Genomic DNA, 18,490 nt, shown 5'->3' on the forward strand with positions numbered 1-18,490 from the left:
GTCCTGTTGATAGATGTCATTGTGAGAAGGAAAAACAAACTGCATGGAGAATGGACAAATTCCCCAAGGAGAGATGCGTTGTTTCCAGTAAGTCGAGATAACCCGGGGAATGCCATGAAAACATTCCCCAGATGATAAAGCTCCCTCCTTGTTGTGGGGTGTTTGCTTTCAGAAGTTTCACGCCACCCACGCAAGAGACCATCCATCTGATGGAGCAGAAAACGTGATTCATCCGAAAAGTCACTTAGTGGACGCCTAGTTGCGGTATTAACGTGCTGTTTTCTGTATTCGTTTCCTTGATGCCAAACGAAATAATAATAATCCTGTATTCGTTGTTCATGAGCAGCAGTCAGCATGTATTCATAAGCCAGGTACCTACTGTGGAGGCCAAGATGTAGCAATGTCCACTGAACGGTCTTTGAGGAGACACTACTGGTAGCTTCTTGCTTCATCTCGGTGGTTAGACGCTCAACATCTGCGCGTCTGTTCGCTCGTATACACCTTTACAGCTGTAGTCCACCCCTGTAACCTATGGCCCGTGTGCACCACAGTTGCTTGGGCGCTAGTTTTCGATAGCGCCGTTTTCCCAGGGACAGTGCACTTTAACCGCGGCAGCATACGAACCATTTACAAATTAGCCGCTTCGTAAACACTTCCACCCTTAAGCCGTCGGCACACGGACCGTGTTGTGGAGCGTTAACGTTGAGCGTGCCAACTTTAACGTTCTGCTGAACGCTCAGGAACGATGCGACTTGTGCATACGGTACGTGGGCCCCAACGTGGTTTACGCGATCGCAACGCACTCCAGAAACAGTTGAGGGATGCTTCTAGTTCGTTAATCACACTGTTTATTCAGCGGGCGTGCGTAAAATTCCCACGTTAGCTCTATTAAAACGCACATTTCTTCCATCGTCCATGAAAAGGAAAGTACCATGTCCAATCAGTAAGGACACAGGCTTATAAAAGTTCCATTACGAACAGTGCGTTACAAAATAAACATTATTTCATCATTCCCACATTTTAGCAAAACCCCAAGGTCAGTCTTACTTGTTCACTGTTCCTACCCAGTAGCAGAATCTTTGCAACATGTGAATTACGAAGCGTAAAAGAAGAAGGAGCAAAATATCTTTATACAAGTAGCGCAAGCTGTCGTTTAGATAAAGCCAATCGAACAATGTCACCCCTCAAAAAAAAGGTGAACTTGTATTTACATAGCATCAAATATATAGTCTATACTTATATTAAACTAATAATAAAATATCAGAACCTAATAAAAACGCGAATGTTAGGAAAACAATTGGCTGTGTCAGGACGCGAACCACCGCGCCAACAAAAAAAAACTCATGGCAAGACAGTAACGCTATTCATTACGCTACACCAACATCGCGTATTCCGAATGTAATCGTAGTATCTTACCACTTGCAAAAAACCTTATTCATAGATATGTTACTAACTGAAACTTAATTATAACAAATTGTACCAAAAACAATGCGTTTTGGGTGGATCTTCAGTATGTCGCTGCCTTCAAATAGCCTACTCTCATAATACGCAATTTACAATAATTCTTTTGCCACGAATACGATGTTTCTCATTATTTTATTGTACGAATCACACAGTTAACAACGGGTTTTCCAGTGATTCTCAATTTGCTGCTGCCCAGAAACGGCATATATACATATAGGCTTGAAATGAATGCCAATATGGCACCTCACAACTCTATACTGAAAGGAGACGGCGTGCTTGTGACGTAAGTTGCGTTGTGCCATCTCATTGGTCAAGCTCATACGCACGCTCAGAATATCTGACATGCCAGATATTGCTCTGCACGTTCGGAAAGACACCTGAGCGTGCTATTCCATGCTGTGACGTCAGAAACTCCGCACGCTCAACGCTCAACGTTCGGATGCACGGTCCGTGTGCCGACGGCTTTAGGCCTAAAGCTGGGCTTCACAACATACGTGCTCGCGGAGCAAGCTGTGAGCAGCAAGGCGCGAGCACGGAGCAGCGCGAGCACGCTACCCCCACTACCAGACCAGAGCGGAGAGTGGGGAGAGTCACGTGGGGTACACAACAGCTGCCGCCAGTCGATGTAAACCCGCGGCCACCTGCAGGGATATCACTCACGAATTATTACTGCGACAAATGAAACAAATAAAGGAGAATGTACACGTGCCACATAATTTTATTAGCTTAGTGTATGCCTCTACATTCGCATTAATTTGTGAACTGTTACACAACAAAAGGTGTCACTGAAGTGTGGGATTCTCGGTTATCTTGTACTTTTTGCCCTTTACAATTGCGTCTATGCTCGGAGTAATTGTTCTTGTGCATTTTAGGTGCAGCGTGCAGTTTAAATTTCGATCAGACAACGCGTTTCTCAGGCGCGTCTTGTAACATTTCATATTAGAGAACAGTTGTTCACAAACATACGTGGAACCGAACATTGATATTATTGTAGCCGCCAGTTTGTGCAAACGAGGAAATCTATCCTGAGGGAAGTGTCTGTAGAATTCCAAAATGTTTTTCTTGTTCTGAAATTTGTCTCTGTATTCTCTGTCACACTGCAGGTCAATAATTTCTTGCTGCAGCTCAGGACTAATCTCTTAAATATTCGTTGAATATGGAGAGAACACATCAAAATCACTGTCTAGTGCTGTCAGATCTTGAAAGCGCTTATCAACTAAACTATGTGAATAACGTTCACAGTCTTTGTGAACATCTTGCATGGATGATAATTTAGGAAAATGAGCTAGGTTTCCTGTTTCCAGCTGACTCACCCAAAGTGTCAATTTCATTTTAAAAGCTCGTATTCGATCTATGAAAGGAGTAATTAGCAGATCTTTACCTTGTAGTAAATGTTCAAAGCATTCAGATGGCTAGTTAAATCTGCTAACAAGGGAACCTCCCCATCGCACCCCCCTCAGATTTAGTTATAACTTGGCACAGTGGATAGGCCTTGATAAACCGAACACAGATCAGTTGAGAAAACAGGAAGAAGTTGTGTGAAACTGTGAAAAAATAAGCAAAATATACAAACTGAGTAGTCCATGGGCTACATGGGCAACATCAAGGAGCACGTGAGCTTAGGAACGCCGTGGTCTCGTGGTAGCGCGAGCAGCTGCAGAAGGAGAGGTCCTTGGTTTCAAGTCTTCGCACAAGTGAAAATTTTACTTTCTTTATTTTTGCATAGTTATTATCTGTCCGTTCGTTCATTGACGTCTCTGTTCACTGTAATAAGTTTAGTGTCTGTGTTTTGCGACCGCATCGCAAAACCGTGCGATTAGTAGACGAAAGGACGTGCCTCTCCAATCGGAACCGAAAACATTTGATCGAAAGGTCATAGGTCAACCGATTCCTCCACAGGAAAACACATCTGATATATTCTATACGACACTGGTGACGGCATGTGCGTCACATGACAGGAATATGTTGTCGACCCACCTAACTTGTACACTTGGCGAATGGGTAAAAAGATTCTTCTACCTTGCCCGATTTAGGTTTTCTTGTGGATGTGATAATCACTCCCAAAAAAGTGATGAAAACATAAGAGTTTGTCACATAAACTGAAAATAAAAAATTAAAGTTTTCACTCGATGGAAGATTTGAACCAAGAACCTTTCGTTCCGCAGCTGCTCACGGTACCACGAGAGCACGGCGCTCCTGCAATCTCAGTGTCCTTGATGTTGCCTATCTTTCCATAAACTACTCAGTTTGTATATTTTGCTTATTTTTTCACAGTTCCACACAACTTCTTCCTGTTTTCTCAATTGATCTGTGTTCAGTTTTTCAAGGCCTATCCAATGTGCCAACTTATAACTAAATCTGAGGGGGGTGCGATGGGGAGGTTCCCTTGTAAGAACGCGAGATCACATTCAAACGTGCGCGCGCATTTCCCCTCCCTTCCTACTCCGCGACCTTGCACCTGCTCGCGAGCACGTGCCTGAGCAGACGCGAGTACTCGCGCTCAAAACCGGCCAGTTGTTAAGCCCTGGCCTAAAGCCAATGATCATGCTCCTTTAGACGTCAGCTAAATCGCTCCATTTCCGCATTACAACAACTGCACTGATTTCCGTGTTCCCCGACATGCATTACGTACCCTCCGCTGCTAGTGCTGCCACCTGCCGTCTGTGAGGGGTTATTGCACGGTGATGTCGAACTTTGGTGGTGTCACAATAACGCGACGGGACCGTGTAATGCTGATATGGGGGTGGGTTTCTCTGGGAAGTGGTGGCTGCAAGAATTAATCATATTCAACAGGAATATCAGCGTTTATTGATAATTGCTTGTGCTTACAAATTAAAACTTTAGGCCCAAGGCCGGCCGGAGTGGCTGGGCGCTTCTAGGCGCTACAGCCTGGAACCGCGAGACCGCTACAGTCGCAGGTTCGAATCCTGCCTCGGGCATGGATGTGTGTGATGTCCTTAGGTTAGTTAGGTTTAAGTAGTTATAAGTTCTAGGGGACTGATGACTTCAGTAGTTGAGTCACATAGTGCTCAGAGCCATTTGAACCATTTTAGCCGCAAGAAATTAATAAAATCTAAAAGAATAAAAACAATTGATGATTACAGCCCCAAAATTACAATAACAGCTTTCAAGAAAATTTCTTTAAGTGCAAATTGAACAACCCTCCAACATCAGCAGTGACATATCAGCTTAAATACTAATGAGCAGTCACCATTTAGCTAAACTATGAAATACAACATGGCAGCAAAATGACAAAATAATTCTTATAAACTTTTCTTTAAAGCAGGGTAAATACTGCGTCAGCAACCTCAGCAGTGACTTACCAGCTAACATAATAACACGTAGTCACCGTAAAACTAAACTGCGTAATACAACACAGAGGCAAAATGACATAATAACTTTTAATTAAATTCTCCATAAGATAGTTTAAACAGTACTTCGGCAATCTCAGCACTGACTTACAACGAGTCGTCACTGATAAATTACCAAAGCAGACACAGTAACAACAATTTTTAAAGAATTTTTAAGTGGGTTGTCATTAATTGCAGAATCAGCTGATTTCAGGAGTAATTTATCACATTACATAGTGCTGAGCACCACCACGCAATGTGACACGGCACCAAAATGCCAATAACAGATTTTAATAATTACTTTTTCGAAAACTTCGTTAAATATCAATCATGAAATGACCTTAGGGCCTACAGTTCCATACAACCAAATGTTGGCTAGATAATGCTTTATCTACTTAGTCTCAAAATTAAGATGAGCCAGCATATAAATACCAACCAACAGCACCTCAAGGGTTTGCACACCCTTATTACATCTGGCCGAGGGAGACTTCCACGCCGCGCGGGATTAGCCGAGCGGTCTATGGCGCTGCAGTCATGGACTGTGCGGCTGGTCCCGGCGGAGGTTCGAGTCCTCCCTCGGGCAAGGGTGTGTTTGTCCATAATTTAGGTTAAGTAGTGTGTAAGCTTAGAGACTGATGACCTTAGCAGGTAAGTCCCATAAGATTTCACACACGTTTGAACATTTTATGAGACTTCCATGAGGATTTTCGCGTACGACCATTTCACGAGTGTACCGTGAATATCAGGAATCCAGTAAAACATCAAATTTCCAACATGGCTGCGGCCGGAAAAATGTCCTGCAAGAACGAGACCAACGACGACTGAAGAGAACCCTTCTACGTGCTGTAGATTTCTGTGTTGAACCATCTATAAGTGTCACATTGTGAAACATTTAATGAAACATCATCCATATGGGCTTGCGGAGCCAAAGGCCCACTCGTCTACCCTTTATGACTGCACAACACAAAGCTTTACGCCTCGCCTGCGCCCGTCAACACCGACACTGAATTGTTAAAGACTGGGAAAACATGTTGCCTGGTCGGACGAGTCTCGTTTCATATTGTACCGAGCGGATGGACGTGAACGGGTATAGAGACAACTCGATGAATACATGAACGGTGCATGTCAGTAGGTAACTATTCAAGGTAATGGAGACTCTGTAATGGAGTGGGGCGCGTGCAGTTGGAGTGATACGGGACACCTGATACTTCTAGATACGACTCGTGACAGGTGACACGTACGTAAGCATTCTGTCTGGGCGCCTGCATCCTTCATGCCCATTGTGCATTCCGACGTGCTTGGGCATTTCCAGCAGGAGAATGCGACACCCCACACGTCCAGAACTGTTACAGAGTGGCTACAGCAACGCTCTTCTGAGTGTAAACACTTCTTCTGCCCACAAGACTCCCCAGACATGAACATTGACCATGTCTGGGATACCTTGCAACGTGCCGTTCAGGACAGATCTCCACTCCCTCGTAGTCTTATGGATTTATTGTTGCCCTGCAGGATTCATAGTGTCAGTCCCCTCCAGCACTGCTTCAGACATTAACCGAGTCCATGCAATGTCGTGTTGTGGCACATCTACGCTCTTGCGGGGGCCCTACACGATATTAGGTAGGTGTACCAGTTTCTTTGGCTCTTCAGTGTAATTCAAAGGCAATAGTCACCTCGAGCCCCGCAACAAGTGTTGGAACCTTCCGGCAACCGAGAAAATATTCGCATCCGAGAACATGTCACGTATTCAGCTTTTGCTCACACTAAGTCTGCTCTCTGTGCCACAGATTCCGTATGACCAACGAAGGTCAGCCAATACAAATTAGCTTAGGATCCATGCTCGCTGAAGTACAGATCCTGGTCTGCGGCATGCCAAACTTCAAGCGTGCATCTTGTGAGGGTCGTGTGCTGTCCAGCTTGTCACTCGGCTTTCTCGGTCCTTCTCGGAAGTAACTGACTGACCTGCAAGGTAATTCTAGTCTTAATTACAGATCTTCTTACGTTAAAACTAGATCCAGGACGTCTACATTGCTTTTCTCTGGTAGATTTTCCGAGTCTTCATAATGACATTGCAAGAATGCTGCAATATTACGATCGACATATTTGTATGAAAATAATAATAATAAAAATTAAATTATGTCTTCAGAGAGCCAAAAATAATTAATTCACACTGAAAACTTGTTTTGTTTGTAATCTGTGTTGTCGAGAAATGTGAATCATAATACCAATTCATATGCAGTACGTGTGTACTACCATTTCAAAGGGGGCGCGGTTACTGCTTCCACTGTTTCTCATCCTCCTGCACGGCGCCGCGTCGAGGGGGGGGGGGGGGGGGGGGGGAGACTGTGACGCGAGGCTGAGCGCTTTGGCACTCGGGCCCGGGCATTGCCTGCAAGCTGATACCTTGGCCGCACCTGTTCTACGGTATTTGCTGACATGAATCCGACAATGCATGCTTGGAACAAGTTGAAACTATCAGTGCATAGTCGTGGGAATCTTACTCGGGAGGCCGCCATCGAAAATTGAAACAGGCTTCGGCTCAACTATCGTGGACAGTGAGCCGCAGTGGATCAAACCATGTTGTAATGTGTGGTGAACAGCAACATGCGATTGAATGCTATCCTGATGCAGATTTTGATTTCACATATGTGCAGTTTCCAAGGGATTGCCTTTACTTTTGTTACTAATTTGTTTTTATTTGTGTTATTTTCATAAGGCTTGTTCTTTCATTCCCTGCTCCCCTTGAATCTAATCCCAAATATTTTCACAGGTACACCGGTGCTGCAGACTTTGCTTGGACATTTTAATTAGATAAGCTCTTCGCTACCAGTTTGTTGTATTGTTCTTCGTTTTCCAGAGGATCAGCTTCTCAGTGTGTTATACGACATGACTGTTGCTGGCTTGGAAGAAACAAGCAACGCTCTTCGATTTTCATTTCTTATGATGTTACGGCATCCCGATGTCCAGGGACGAGTGTACAATGAGATAAAAGAAGCAGTTGGTACTGACAGATTTCCAACACTCGAGGACAAAGACAGGTATTTAAATAAACGTTATACCGTTACACGTAAAGGAGAAAATTGATGAGGCTCGACATCTAGAATTCGTAATTTTGTGACATATCTAACCTACCAATCTTAATTTCGAAAAATGACTTGAAGTTTACCATTAGCTGTACAGCATTGACCGTTTACAATATTAATTTTAAAAAATCGTGTCGCTTTTCAGTTCTACAGAATTTCTTTGTTGTATATTTTGCATTATCTGTACAGTTATTTATTTTAAAAATATTATTCTCATACTCGTATGTCATCTCAGTTTTCTGTTATCTACCATCAGTACCAAGCTTGACTTCTTTGTATTACACAAGTGACATTTCATAGATTTTTTTCAATTTCGGTAACAAGCCGAAGTCTGCTGGACTCATGTCCGGACTGTAGGGAGGATGCGGCAACACTTCCCTCCCGTATTCGCGCAGTTTCTGGGCTGCATCATTGCCCATGTGCGGGCGAGCATTGTCGTGGAGAATGGGTGACCGAGGCTCGAGCAACTGAGGTTGAGTTGCTACATTTTTCTGCACAGGTTTTGTATGAAGTTACGATAAAACACTGCTGTAACGCTTGTTCCACATGGGATTCTATCTGTCATGATTAGTCTTTGCTGACCATAAGCAAAAATCTTCACTTGCTTGAGCTGTGATTGAGTGCGTCGAAACTTTTTTGGACACGAAGAAGATGAGGCTCTCTACTCACTGGACAGCGATTTCAATTCTGGTTCAAAGTCTCTAATCTGGGTTTCATCAATATATACAACTGGACATGAGAATCCTTGACCCTCACGGACGAATCGTTGCTTGAGCAAGGTTGCAATGTCCAGACGTTTCTGCTTCTCTTCAGCAGTAAAACAGTGTGGGATACATCTGGCATAAATTTTTCTCTTCTTCAGATCATTCGTCATCATACGGAATACTGATGCTGGGGGAATTGCCGTGGCTTCAGAGAGTTCCTTACAAATCGCACTGCAATCTCTTTCCTGAACATGTCCCATAAGTTTCTCACTTCGTTCATCTGTTGACGTTTTTGGTCTTCCGGATCATGGATTATCATCTATGCTCATACGACCACCACGAAAGCTATTAACCCAACGTGAAACTGTACTACGGTCCCCTGTAAACTCACCACAAACTTCACTTAACGCACTGTGGTTTTCTATTGGGTTCTTGCCGCATAAAGTTTCTGTCTTGATGTACGACCTCTGGTTTTCAACAGTCACAGTACCAGAGACCCCTGCAGGGTCTATTTCTAATTCTAGCCAATTTTATGTTAGAGTACACAGCGAAAAAACAAACACACATGCTTCTTCCTCAAACTCCCGACTACATGTGACGTAATTTTCACTGTTTTTACATCAAAGAGTCCACAGTAATTCCAACGTGTGCATTACTTATGAAATATCCCTAGTAATTACTTACTTCACCGTCTTCTAGCATACTCGTATGTTACAATGAAGTACTTCTATTCTGATCATCTTCTGAAAATGAAATAACTAGAGTTCTTATTTTTCTTCTTGATTCTTCATCTTACAGTCTTGGGATCAATAAAGTTGCTGACAACTAATTGTATATCTAATTAAAATATTTATTCGAGGAAGGTACGTTTCTCGCAGAAACTTAGCCTTGTGTCACAAAAGAACGACTAATACAGAAGAGATACACTAAGTTAAAAAAAATCGCTATCATGAGGAATATTTCCTGATCTGGGTTATGGAAGTAAAGCATGAAATTCTGTATTAAAACTGTACGATGGACCGTCACTCGAACCTGGAACGTTTGTCTTTCGCGGGCGAGTGCGCTGCCAACATTCTACCCCTTTATTCTTTTTTTCATATGGGCCGCCCATCTCCCCTTTTAGCCCATACATTCACTGGCCGGCCGGAGTGCCCGAGCGATTCTAGGCGCTATAGTCTGGAACCGCACGACCGCTACGGTCGCAGGTTCGAATCCTGCCTCGGGCATGGATGTGTGTGATGTCCTTAGGTTAGGTTAGGTTTAAGTAGTTCTGAGTTGTGGGGGACTGATGACCACAGCAGTTAAGTCCCATAGTGCTCAGAGCCATTTGAACCATTCACTCACCTTCTTTGCCTTCTACGCTTCTTCGTTGTTTTGTTGTTTCTTCTTTAACATCGTAAAACATGAAAATATCTCCTTCTGTAGAACTAAAAGATCTACATATCTTAAAACACAGTTGTAATTGCTATTCTTAAAAAGGATATTATACTTGAAATTAAAATTCGTTTCGTATGAACAAATGTATCGTAACTTCTCTGCAATTGAGGGTTGCTGTTCACCAAGGCTGGTGAAATTCTTCTTTCTAGAGAATTACAAAATCGTCTAAAAACTTCTTCTTGAAGGTGAAGATTTTGTATTCCGTAAACGCAACTTGCTATAGGAAAATTACATAGTTTCTTCCAAAGCGGAAAGGTTCTGCTCGACGAAAGAAAAATCGTATTCACTACCTAAGGAGCTAACTTTTTTTATTTTTTCTTTTATGTAAACGAGACCTGTGTTCAGTCGCGTCGGTCAGTATGGCAGTACAGGGGTCAAAGAACGGGCAAAATTATCCTTGTATTTTGGGGAATGTAGCAGTTTCTGTGCTTCACTGTCAGGCAATACCAATATCTTCTTCTTCTTATGTCTTCAGCCATCAGGTTGGTTAGTAGCAGTTTTCCATGCATTTCTGTCTTCGGCTTCCCCTTGAGAGCTGTATAGGTAGTGCAACTCGTATCTTCATGATCTGGTTGATGTATTCTAGTCTTGGTCTGCTTCTTGTATTTTTCCCTTCTACTGTCTCTTCAATGATGCTTTTAATGACACCATCACGTCTCAGCAGATGGCCGACCCGTGTGTTCCTTCTGTGTCTGATGAACTTCAGGAGACACGGCTTCTGTTCCTTTGCTCTGTGGAGACCCTCTTCGCTTGATGTCTTGTCCACGCAGGAAATGTTGAGCATTCTACAGTAGCACCTCATCTCGAAGGCTGTTATTTTATATTTTGTCTGCTTCTCTTGTGTCCCTGTTTACTTCCGTACAGCAGCACACTCGAAATAAATGTCATTATGAGGTTTTTCCTAAGACGTTCGTCTATGCTGCTGGATGTGTAAAGGTTTCTTCTCTTGTTAAAAGCAGCATTTTCCAGATGGATCTGGCTTGCTATATCGTTCCTTGACCTTCCGTCTGATTTAATTTCACTCCCTCTTAGTTCCACCATGTTTTCCTTTTATTCTTGGCCAGTCCTAAAGTTTTCTCTGCCTTTATAGTAATTTGTACATAGAGTTCATGCGAACACTTTTTTTGTTGTCTCAGTTTCTTCTCTAAATTTTTCTATGTTTTGTATTGCAATATTAGCTGTAATGGAGTTGTATCTGATTAAGTTCTTGGTTGTACTTTTTGGTTTGGATGGGAGAGACCTGATTTTAATCTTAGAGTGACAATGATCTGAATAAAATTCCCAAGTTCTGATTACTTTAATATTCATAATTTCCATGATATTCCTTTTAGATATGGCTGTGTGATCCAGTTGAAATTCTCTTGGGTTTGGTGTTGGAGGTGTCCAACTGTTGGCTTTCTCGTCAGTTTGCAAAAATGTGTGGACATCAGTTTTAACTGGAACATGTTACACATGATGATCAGTTTCTCATCATTTCTGTTTGTTCTTAAGTGTGCTAGATATTCACCTATAACTATCTTAAATTTCTTTTCCCTCCCAACTTGCACATTGAAGTCGCTGAGAAGTATTTTAACATTGTTTTCAGGTATGTTGGAGATTTCAGATTCCAAAAGCCCCTTAAACTGATTTACTTTCTGCAGATTTCTTCTTTTATCATAACTAATAGGTGCATGGCAATTTATAAAGGTATAGCTTCTATTCTTGCACTTCATTGTTAATATAGACATTCTCTCTGATTTCAACGTAAACTGTTATACTGTCTCCAGTCTTTTTGCTGGTCCCTTACTTTATAACAGATTATCATCACTGAGATTGATCTATAGTTCTACATACAATCTAACGCGTCATTTCTGCATCCATGTAACGATCGAAACTACAAACTGTGTTGTGATCTTCTTTGGTGAAGCAATATCGAGAGCTGTTAATTGAATACTGTAGGCTCCGTTTTGGCATCTTTCGTTTTGATGCCATGATCTGTAAACATCTTGACAACACTTTATTCATCCGTAGCGTAGCGCTCAAATGGCTATACAAAATGCGATATTTAGTCATCCTGAGTTTGAAATATTTTTATTTCCTTGTTTTGAAAGTACAATTCTACCAATGCATTCTTTTGCAATAGTTTAGTTGAATAAGACTGATTGATAAATAACTAAGGCCTTGACCTTTATCACATGGTTTGATGCACCTCCCATAAAAATAAAGTCTGAGAATTCATACCACTAAAATAATGGCAAAAACTTCTGTTATTTGTAGGTTGATCTACACTATGGCTGCCCTAATGGAGTCAATGAGAATGTGTTTCGTGTTACCAATACGTGGATTTCGGCGGTTACTCGAAGACACCACGCTACACGGCTATAGACTCCCAGTGGTTTGTACATGTGTTGTGTCACTAAGACCAAAACCTACACTATGTGATAAAAAGTATCCGGACACCCCCAAAAACATACGTCATCCATATTAGGTGCATTATGCTGCCACCTACTGCCAGGTACTTCATATTAGCGACCGCAGTAGTCGTTACACATCGTGAGAGAGCAGAATGGGACGCTCTGCAGAACTCATGGACTTCGAACATGATCAGGTGATTTGGTGTCACTTGCATCATACGTCTGAGCACGATATTTTCACACTCCTAAACTTCCCTAGGTCCACTGTTTGCGATGTGATAGTGAAGTAGAAACGTAAAGGGACACGTGCAGCGCAAAAGCGTGCAGGCCGACCTCGTCTGTTGATTGACAGAGACCGCTGACAGTTGAAGAGGGTCGTAATGTGTAATAGGCAGACATCTGTCCAGACCATCACACAGGAATTCCAAACTGCAACAGAATCCACTGCAAGTACTATGACAGTTAGGCGGGAGGTGAGAAAACTTGGATTTCATGGTCGAGCGGTTGCTCAAAAGCCACACATCAATCTCACTGGTAAATGCCGAACGACGCCTCGCTTGGTGTAAGTTTGGACAATTGAGCAGCGGAGAAACGTAGTGTGGAGTGACGAATCACTGTACACAATGTGGCGAATGCCCGGTGAATGTCATCCGTCAGTGTGTGTAGCGCCAACATAAAATTCGGAGGCTGTGGTGTTATGGTGTGGTCGTGATTTACGTGGAGGGGGCTTGCACCTCTTGTTGTTTTGAGTGATCCTGTTACAGCACAGGCCTATACTGATGTTGTAAGCACCTTCTTGCTTCCCACTGTTGAGAGAAATTTGGGGATGGCAATTGCATCTTTCAACACGATTGAGCACCTGTTGATAATGCACGGCCTGTGGCGGACTGGTTACACGACAATAACATCCCTGTAAAGGACTGGCCTGCAGGGAGTCCTGACCTGAATCCTTTAGAGCACTTTTGGGATGTTTCGGAACGTCGACTTCGTGCCAGGCCTCACCTAACGACATCGATACCTCTCCTCAGTCCAGCACTCCATGAAGAATGGGCTGCCATTCTCCAAGAACCCTTCCAGCAGCTGAATGAACGTCATCCTGAGAGAGTGGGCCAACACGATATTGAAATACAGCATTACCGGTGGAGGGCTTCACGAACTTGTAAGTCATTTTCAGCCAGGTGTCCGGATACTTTTGATCACATAGTGTACATCAGCTACTAATTAGAAACTTACTTTGTCTCATTATCTGTTCTTACCAAAATGGAATCTTTAGTTGATATACTAACCTTGAAAGGAAATATCAGTAGTTTTTGTGCCAGCATTATTTATTTTTTTACGTATATAGTACTATAGTATAGCGTGAAGTCTTGTGAGTGGAGCATTCTGAGTGGAGAATTCTGACTGGCTCTTACTTAATTTACCTGCCAAACTCCTGCTGCTGCCAGTGTGGGAGCACTGTCCACCATTATCTGAAGACCGGGAAAAGTATTTTTTACAGATCGAGAAAAACATACAGCAGTCATTTTGCACTGACAGTTAAACCCTTCAAAAGTGGTCCACACCACATGAAATACAGAACGACACATCCTCAATCACACTAATCTGCTACTGTCGAGGAAAGCTTGAAGTTTTCGGTTTGAAACCGGCCAAACTGCTGCTGCCAGCACGAATCTTTCAGCGTCATAACTATTTCATACAGATCTAAAAAAAAAAAAAAAAAAAAAAAAAAAAAAAAAAAAAAAAAAAAAAAAAAAAAAAAAAAAAAGCAGCCATATTGTACTGACAGTTAAACCATGCAAAAGTGGTCCATAGATCATGAAATATGGAAGAAAAGACATTTCAGCAATTGCGCTTCTCTGCTGCTGACGAGGAAAGCTTCAATATTTTTCAGCATGAAACCTATCTCCAACCGGATTATATCACCACATGCTATATCGATTTCGTAAACATACAGTATGTATCTTGCACCATAAAAAATCACAACTTCTGCAGCCTGCATATAAGTATCAACCACCAGCCTCTCGTACATATATAAGCACATGCAATGTTCATAGCCCTCGCAGCACTAGATATTTCCCGCGAGATCGGTCGGTCATCTCATGCCCAATTGTCAAGAGTCAACTGCGCCTGCACACACATCGGCCCGAAGAGCGATCAGAGCGCCCTCCACATACAGCGTTCACTCTCTGAACTGTTGTACAAAGGCTGGGCTGGTTCTCATCGGCACAAAGGCGTTACTACTTCCGTCCCTGACCTGCTTGCTTGTTAGATTACTGCCATGCTTCTTTCCACAACCGTATCCATACTCTCGGATTACAAGAACATATACATTTTCACATGGCTTGCCAGAACATCAAACCTTTTACACGATAATTCTCCATATCAAGCACATAGGGACATCGCTTGCATAGCAGTAACACTTGCACAGTATAATTCCGAAGACAAAGAGTGGAAATCATTTCTCTACATACCCGAAACTTTAGCGAGGTGCAAGAGGTAGAAACTTACCCCGCCTGCGAAGACCTTTACGTGAAAACCCGAAAAAATTTAGGAAATTGGTAGTTCCACTAATGTCAGTGATATAACAGATTGCAAACTTACACAGTCAACTAAGGTGTTTCTCATGTCTAGAGAACCAGGAAACGTCTTCCAGCTGTCTTTCACCATCTAGATGCACACAACACACACCACAGTCGTTGTTCTCTCAACCAAATAATGATAATGATGGGATATGTGTAGAAGCAGTCAACTGGACTATTTACATGGGAGGGAATAACTGTCCAGCGCAAACATACACGCCCGTATTGAATCTTCTCAAATTTCCATCACATATGATCGCCCAACACATACTGACTATTAGTTCACTATTCACCCACCTGGATGGCGACGGCTTTAGGTCAGATACATTCCTGTACCCCTGTTGGCTTCTCCAGTCTGGGCACCTCCCACCGTAAGCCAGAAATGTCGATTGTTCTGGCCACCGGTCCCAGCCGATATGCACTCCTCACACGCCAGGCAGAATCGTCCTAAGAAACTAGCCACATATATTTTGTCAGTGTACTTACAATTAAATATTACGAAAGCAGTCTCAATTTGATGACATTCGGCAATGAGCGAAGTATCGGAAACACCACCTCCCAACGACCTCGGCTCTGGAAATAAAAATATCTATGGCATTCTTATGACTGAACATAACTTTTCACCTAAAAACCTCTTTCATTCTCCTTGCGGTTATAATACGAGGGGCGTTCAGAAAGTAAGCTCCGATCGGTCGCAAAATGGAAACGACTATGAAAATCCGATAAAGCTTTGCACAGATGAGTTGGGTAGTGTCTCTAGTATAACCCCAGTTAGCATCACGTCGCTCTTCTCATTTCTGAGCTCGCAGTGACTGCGTAAAGATGTCTAGAAAATAGTGTCTCCCGCCAAGTGCGAGGGCCTGGTGAGAAATTTCGCCTGAAGCTATGCAGCTAACATTACATAACTGTCGTGCTGTTTCTTCTTCAAGACAATTCTCAGCCGCATTCTGCAGGGGCAATGAAGATGCTCCTGCATCGTTTTCAAATGGAAATGTTAGATTACCCACAATACAGTCCGCAATTGTCTCCCCCTGAGTTTCATCTCTGGTCACATGAACCGCTGTCTTTGAAGACAACATTTTGACACAGACAACGAGGTGTAGGCCAGCGTGGAGAATTGGCGGAAAGCACTGGCGGCTGCCTTCTATGATGAGGCTATTGAAAAGTTGGTACAACGCTATGACAAAAGTCTAAGTCAGAACGGCAACTACGTAGAGAAGTAGCTGAAACGTGTAGCTAATTGTTACAAGTAAAACATTTCTGATGTTCACTGTGGTTTCAATTTGGCAATCAATCGGAGCTTACTTTCTGAACAGGCCTCGTAGTTTTCCATGTCAAATCCTTACCTTCCTTACAACAGAAACATAGTTATATTTCTTTGCACATGTAGAAACACACACATACTTTACAAGCCAGCTGATCACAGCGAATCTATCACACATCCCCTACAAAGTAAAGTACTTGGCCAATAACTGAATGCTGGTGATACCAAACAATATAGAGTGAAAATTTGCAATGGATGGAGATGTCTCATTTGATTTTCTTGCGAGTGATATCAGTGTGTTTTAGGACCAGACACGTAATCGTCTTATAAGAGACCAGCTATTAAGAAAACACTATTGTAACAACTAAGTTTCTAACGCACAAGCAGTCCTCGTCCTACCGGCGCAGACAAGTGTTGCTAACGATGTCCATGTTAAAAACTATACACGCTTTATAAATCAAAATATGGTACTGCTTCCGAATGAAGTGGTCTTCCACACAAATACCGCGACTTTAAGTATAGATAAGTGGTTCTCAAACAGTGGGTCGCGACCCCGAGGAGGCGGTGCGTATGGCGTGCAAGGGAGGCGCGTTACATTAGGAGAAAAAATATGTTCTTAGTAATAAACAATTAGGTGTATCTTTTGTCGAACAAACGACATGCCAGTGATGTGGTTTGAATTTCGCAAGACGTCGGTGTTAAAACCAGACGTGGTCGACGACATGAAACCGCCGTCAAACATTGTCAGCATTGTTTCCAATGATCGGTCGAGCTGCGCGACTTCCTCCAACGCCACCTAGGAACAAAGCCTACACCCGCGAACTGAGTAGGCTTTGTTCCTAGGTGGCGTTGCTTCCTTCGATAGTCAGCGGAATACCCTTTGTCGCCTGTGCTATTACTGTTTCCGTAACTATCCCGCGCAGTGCAAGGTTTCACTCATGTATCACAACGCATCCTTATAGCGACGACTTTGCGAGGAAGACTTGACTGCAGTATGAAGCGGTTCCTGATTACTGACAAACATCGAGACAGCAGCGGTCCGTCAACTGGCAGAGGGGAAGGACAATCAATGGTGAAGAAAGTCCGCAGCGTGTAGTTTGTTTAACGATTTTAGCTGCTGATGGCATGAAACCTAACAAGTTAAAGAGACATCTTGAAACCAAACATCCTGAATCAAAAGATTTTTTTATCAAGAAACTAAATGTTTTATTATCTACCCAGAAGAACTTTGCTAGAACTATGAATGTGACGTCTAAGGGCCTTTTAGCCTCTTACCAGATTCCTCATACAATTGCTAAATGCAAGAAACCACGCACGGTTGCAGGAACTCTGGTTTTACCAGCAGCGATTGATGTCAACAATGTTTGGCGACTCATTCGTTCAACAGCTGAAAAGTATTCCTGACTCTAATGTCACGGTGCATAGAAGTATTTTAGACATTTCTGACGATTTACTAGAGCAGTTAATCGATAAATTACGCAACAACTATTTTGCACTTCAGGTGGACGAAGCAAATGATACTCACAAAGATGCTCATTTGATTGCTTATGTTCCTTTCCTTGATGAATTTAACATTTGAGAGGGGTTTCTTTTCTGTGAACCGATACTGAAAACAGCTACAGCTGAAAGCCTTTTTGGTATGTTCAATATTTTTTTAAATCAAAACGGTATTTCATGGAATAGGTGCATTGGAGTATGCACAGACGGAGCTCGCTCAATGTCTGGTACTCATGGTGTATTGCAAGCGAAAGTTAGAACCGTAGCTCCTGATACTGTATGGACTCACTGCATGATACATCAGGAAGCTCTAGTCGCTAAATAACTTCGTCCATTACTTCATGATGTTCTGCAAACGGTTATACAAACATTTGACATTATTAAAGCAAAATCTATAAATTCGAGGCTTTTTAAAGTGCTGCGTGAGGAGATGGCTTTTCTGAACACACCCAGTTGCTCTGTTTTTAGTAACGTTCGATGACATTCAAGGGGTAAAGTATTGAAATGAATCTTTGAACTGAGGGATAAGGTACTCTGCTTTTTAACGGAGAGAAGTCACTCTTTGGCAGACTGTTTCAGCAACTGAGATTTTTTGTTTAAAAAGGATTACCTCACTGATATTTTTGAGAAACTAAATATTCTTAACACTTCACTTGAAGGTAATAAGGCTACTGTACTATCTTGAAACGAAAAGGTGAAGAAGTTTATAAAGAAATTAGAGC

General features: G+C 42.5%; 1 protein-coding gene across 1 annotated transcript in view; it reads left to right on the forward strand.

Moving 5' to 3' along the window:
• The window catches only part of LOC126481067 (methyl farnesoate epoxidase-like), a 226,414-nt gene that overhangs the window by 147,153 nt on the left and 60,771 nt on the right, over nt 1-18,490 (forward strand). The window contains exons 6-7 of the mRNA XM_050104552.1: nt 7,669-7,849; nt 12,292-12,409. Coding sequence (XP_049960509.1) covers nt 7,669-7,849; nt 12,292-12,409 — 299 coding nt within the window. The remainder of the gene's footprint in view (nt 1-7,668; nt 7,850-12,291; nt 12,410-18,490) is intronic.

Source organism: Schistocerca serialis, chromosome 5, assembly GCF_023864345.2.
Source record: "Schistocerca serialis cubense isolate TAMUIC-IGC-003099 chromosome 5, iqSchSeri2.2, whole genome shotgun sequence".
NCBI classification, from domain to species: domain Eukaryota; kingdom Metazoa; phylum Arthropoda; class Insecta; order Orthoptera; family Acrididae; genus Schistocerca; species Schistocerca serialis.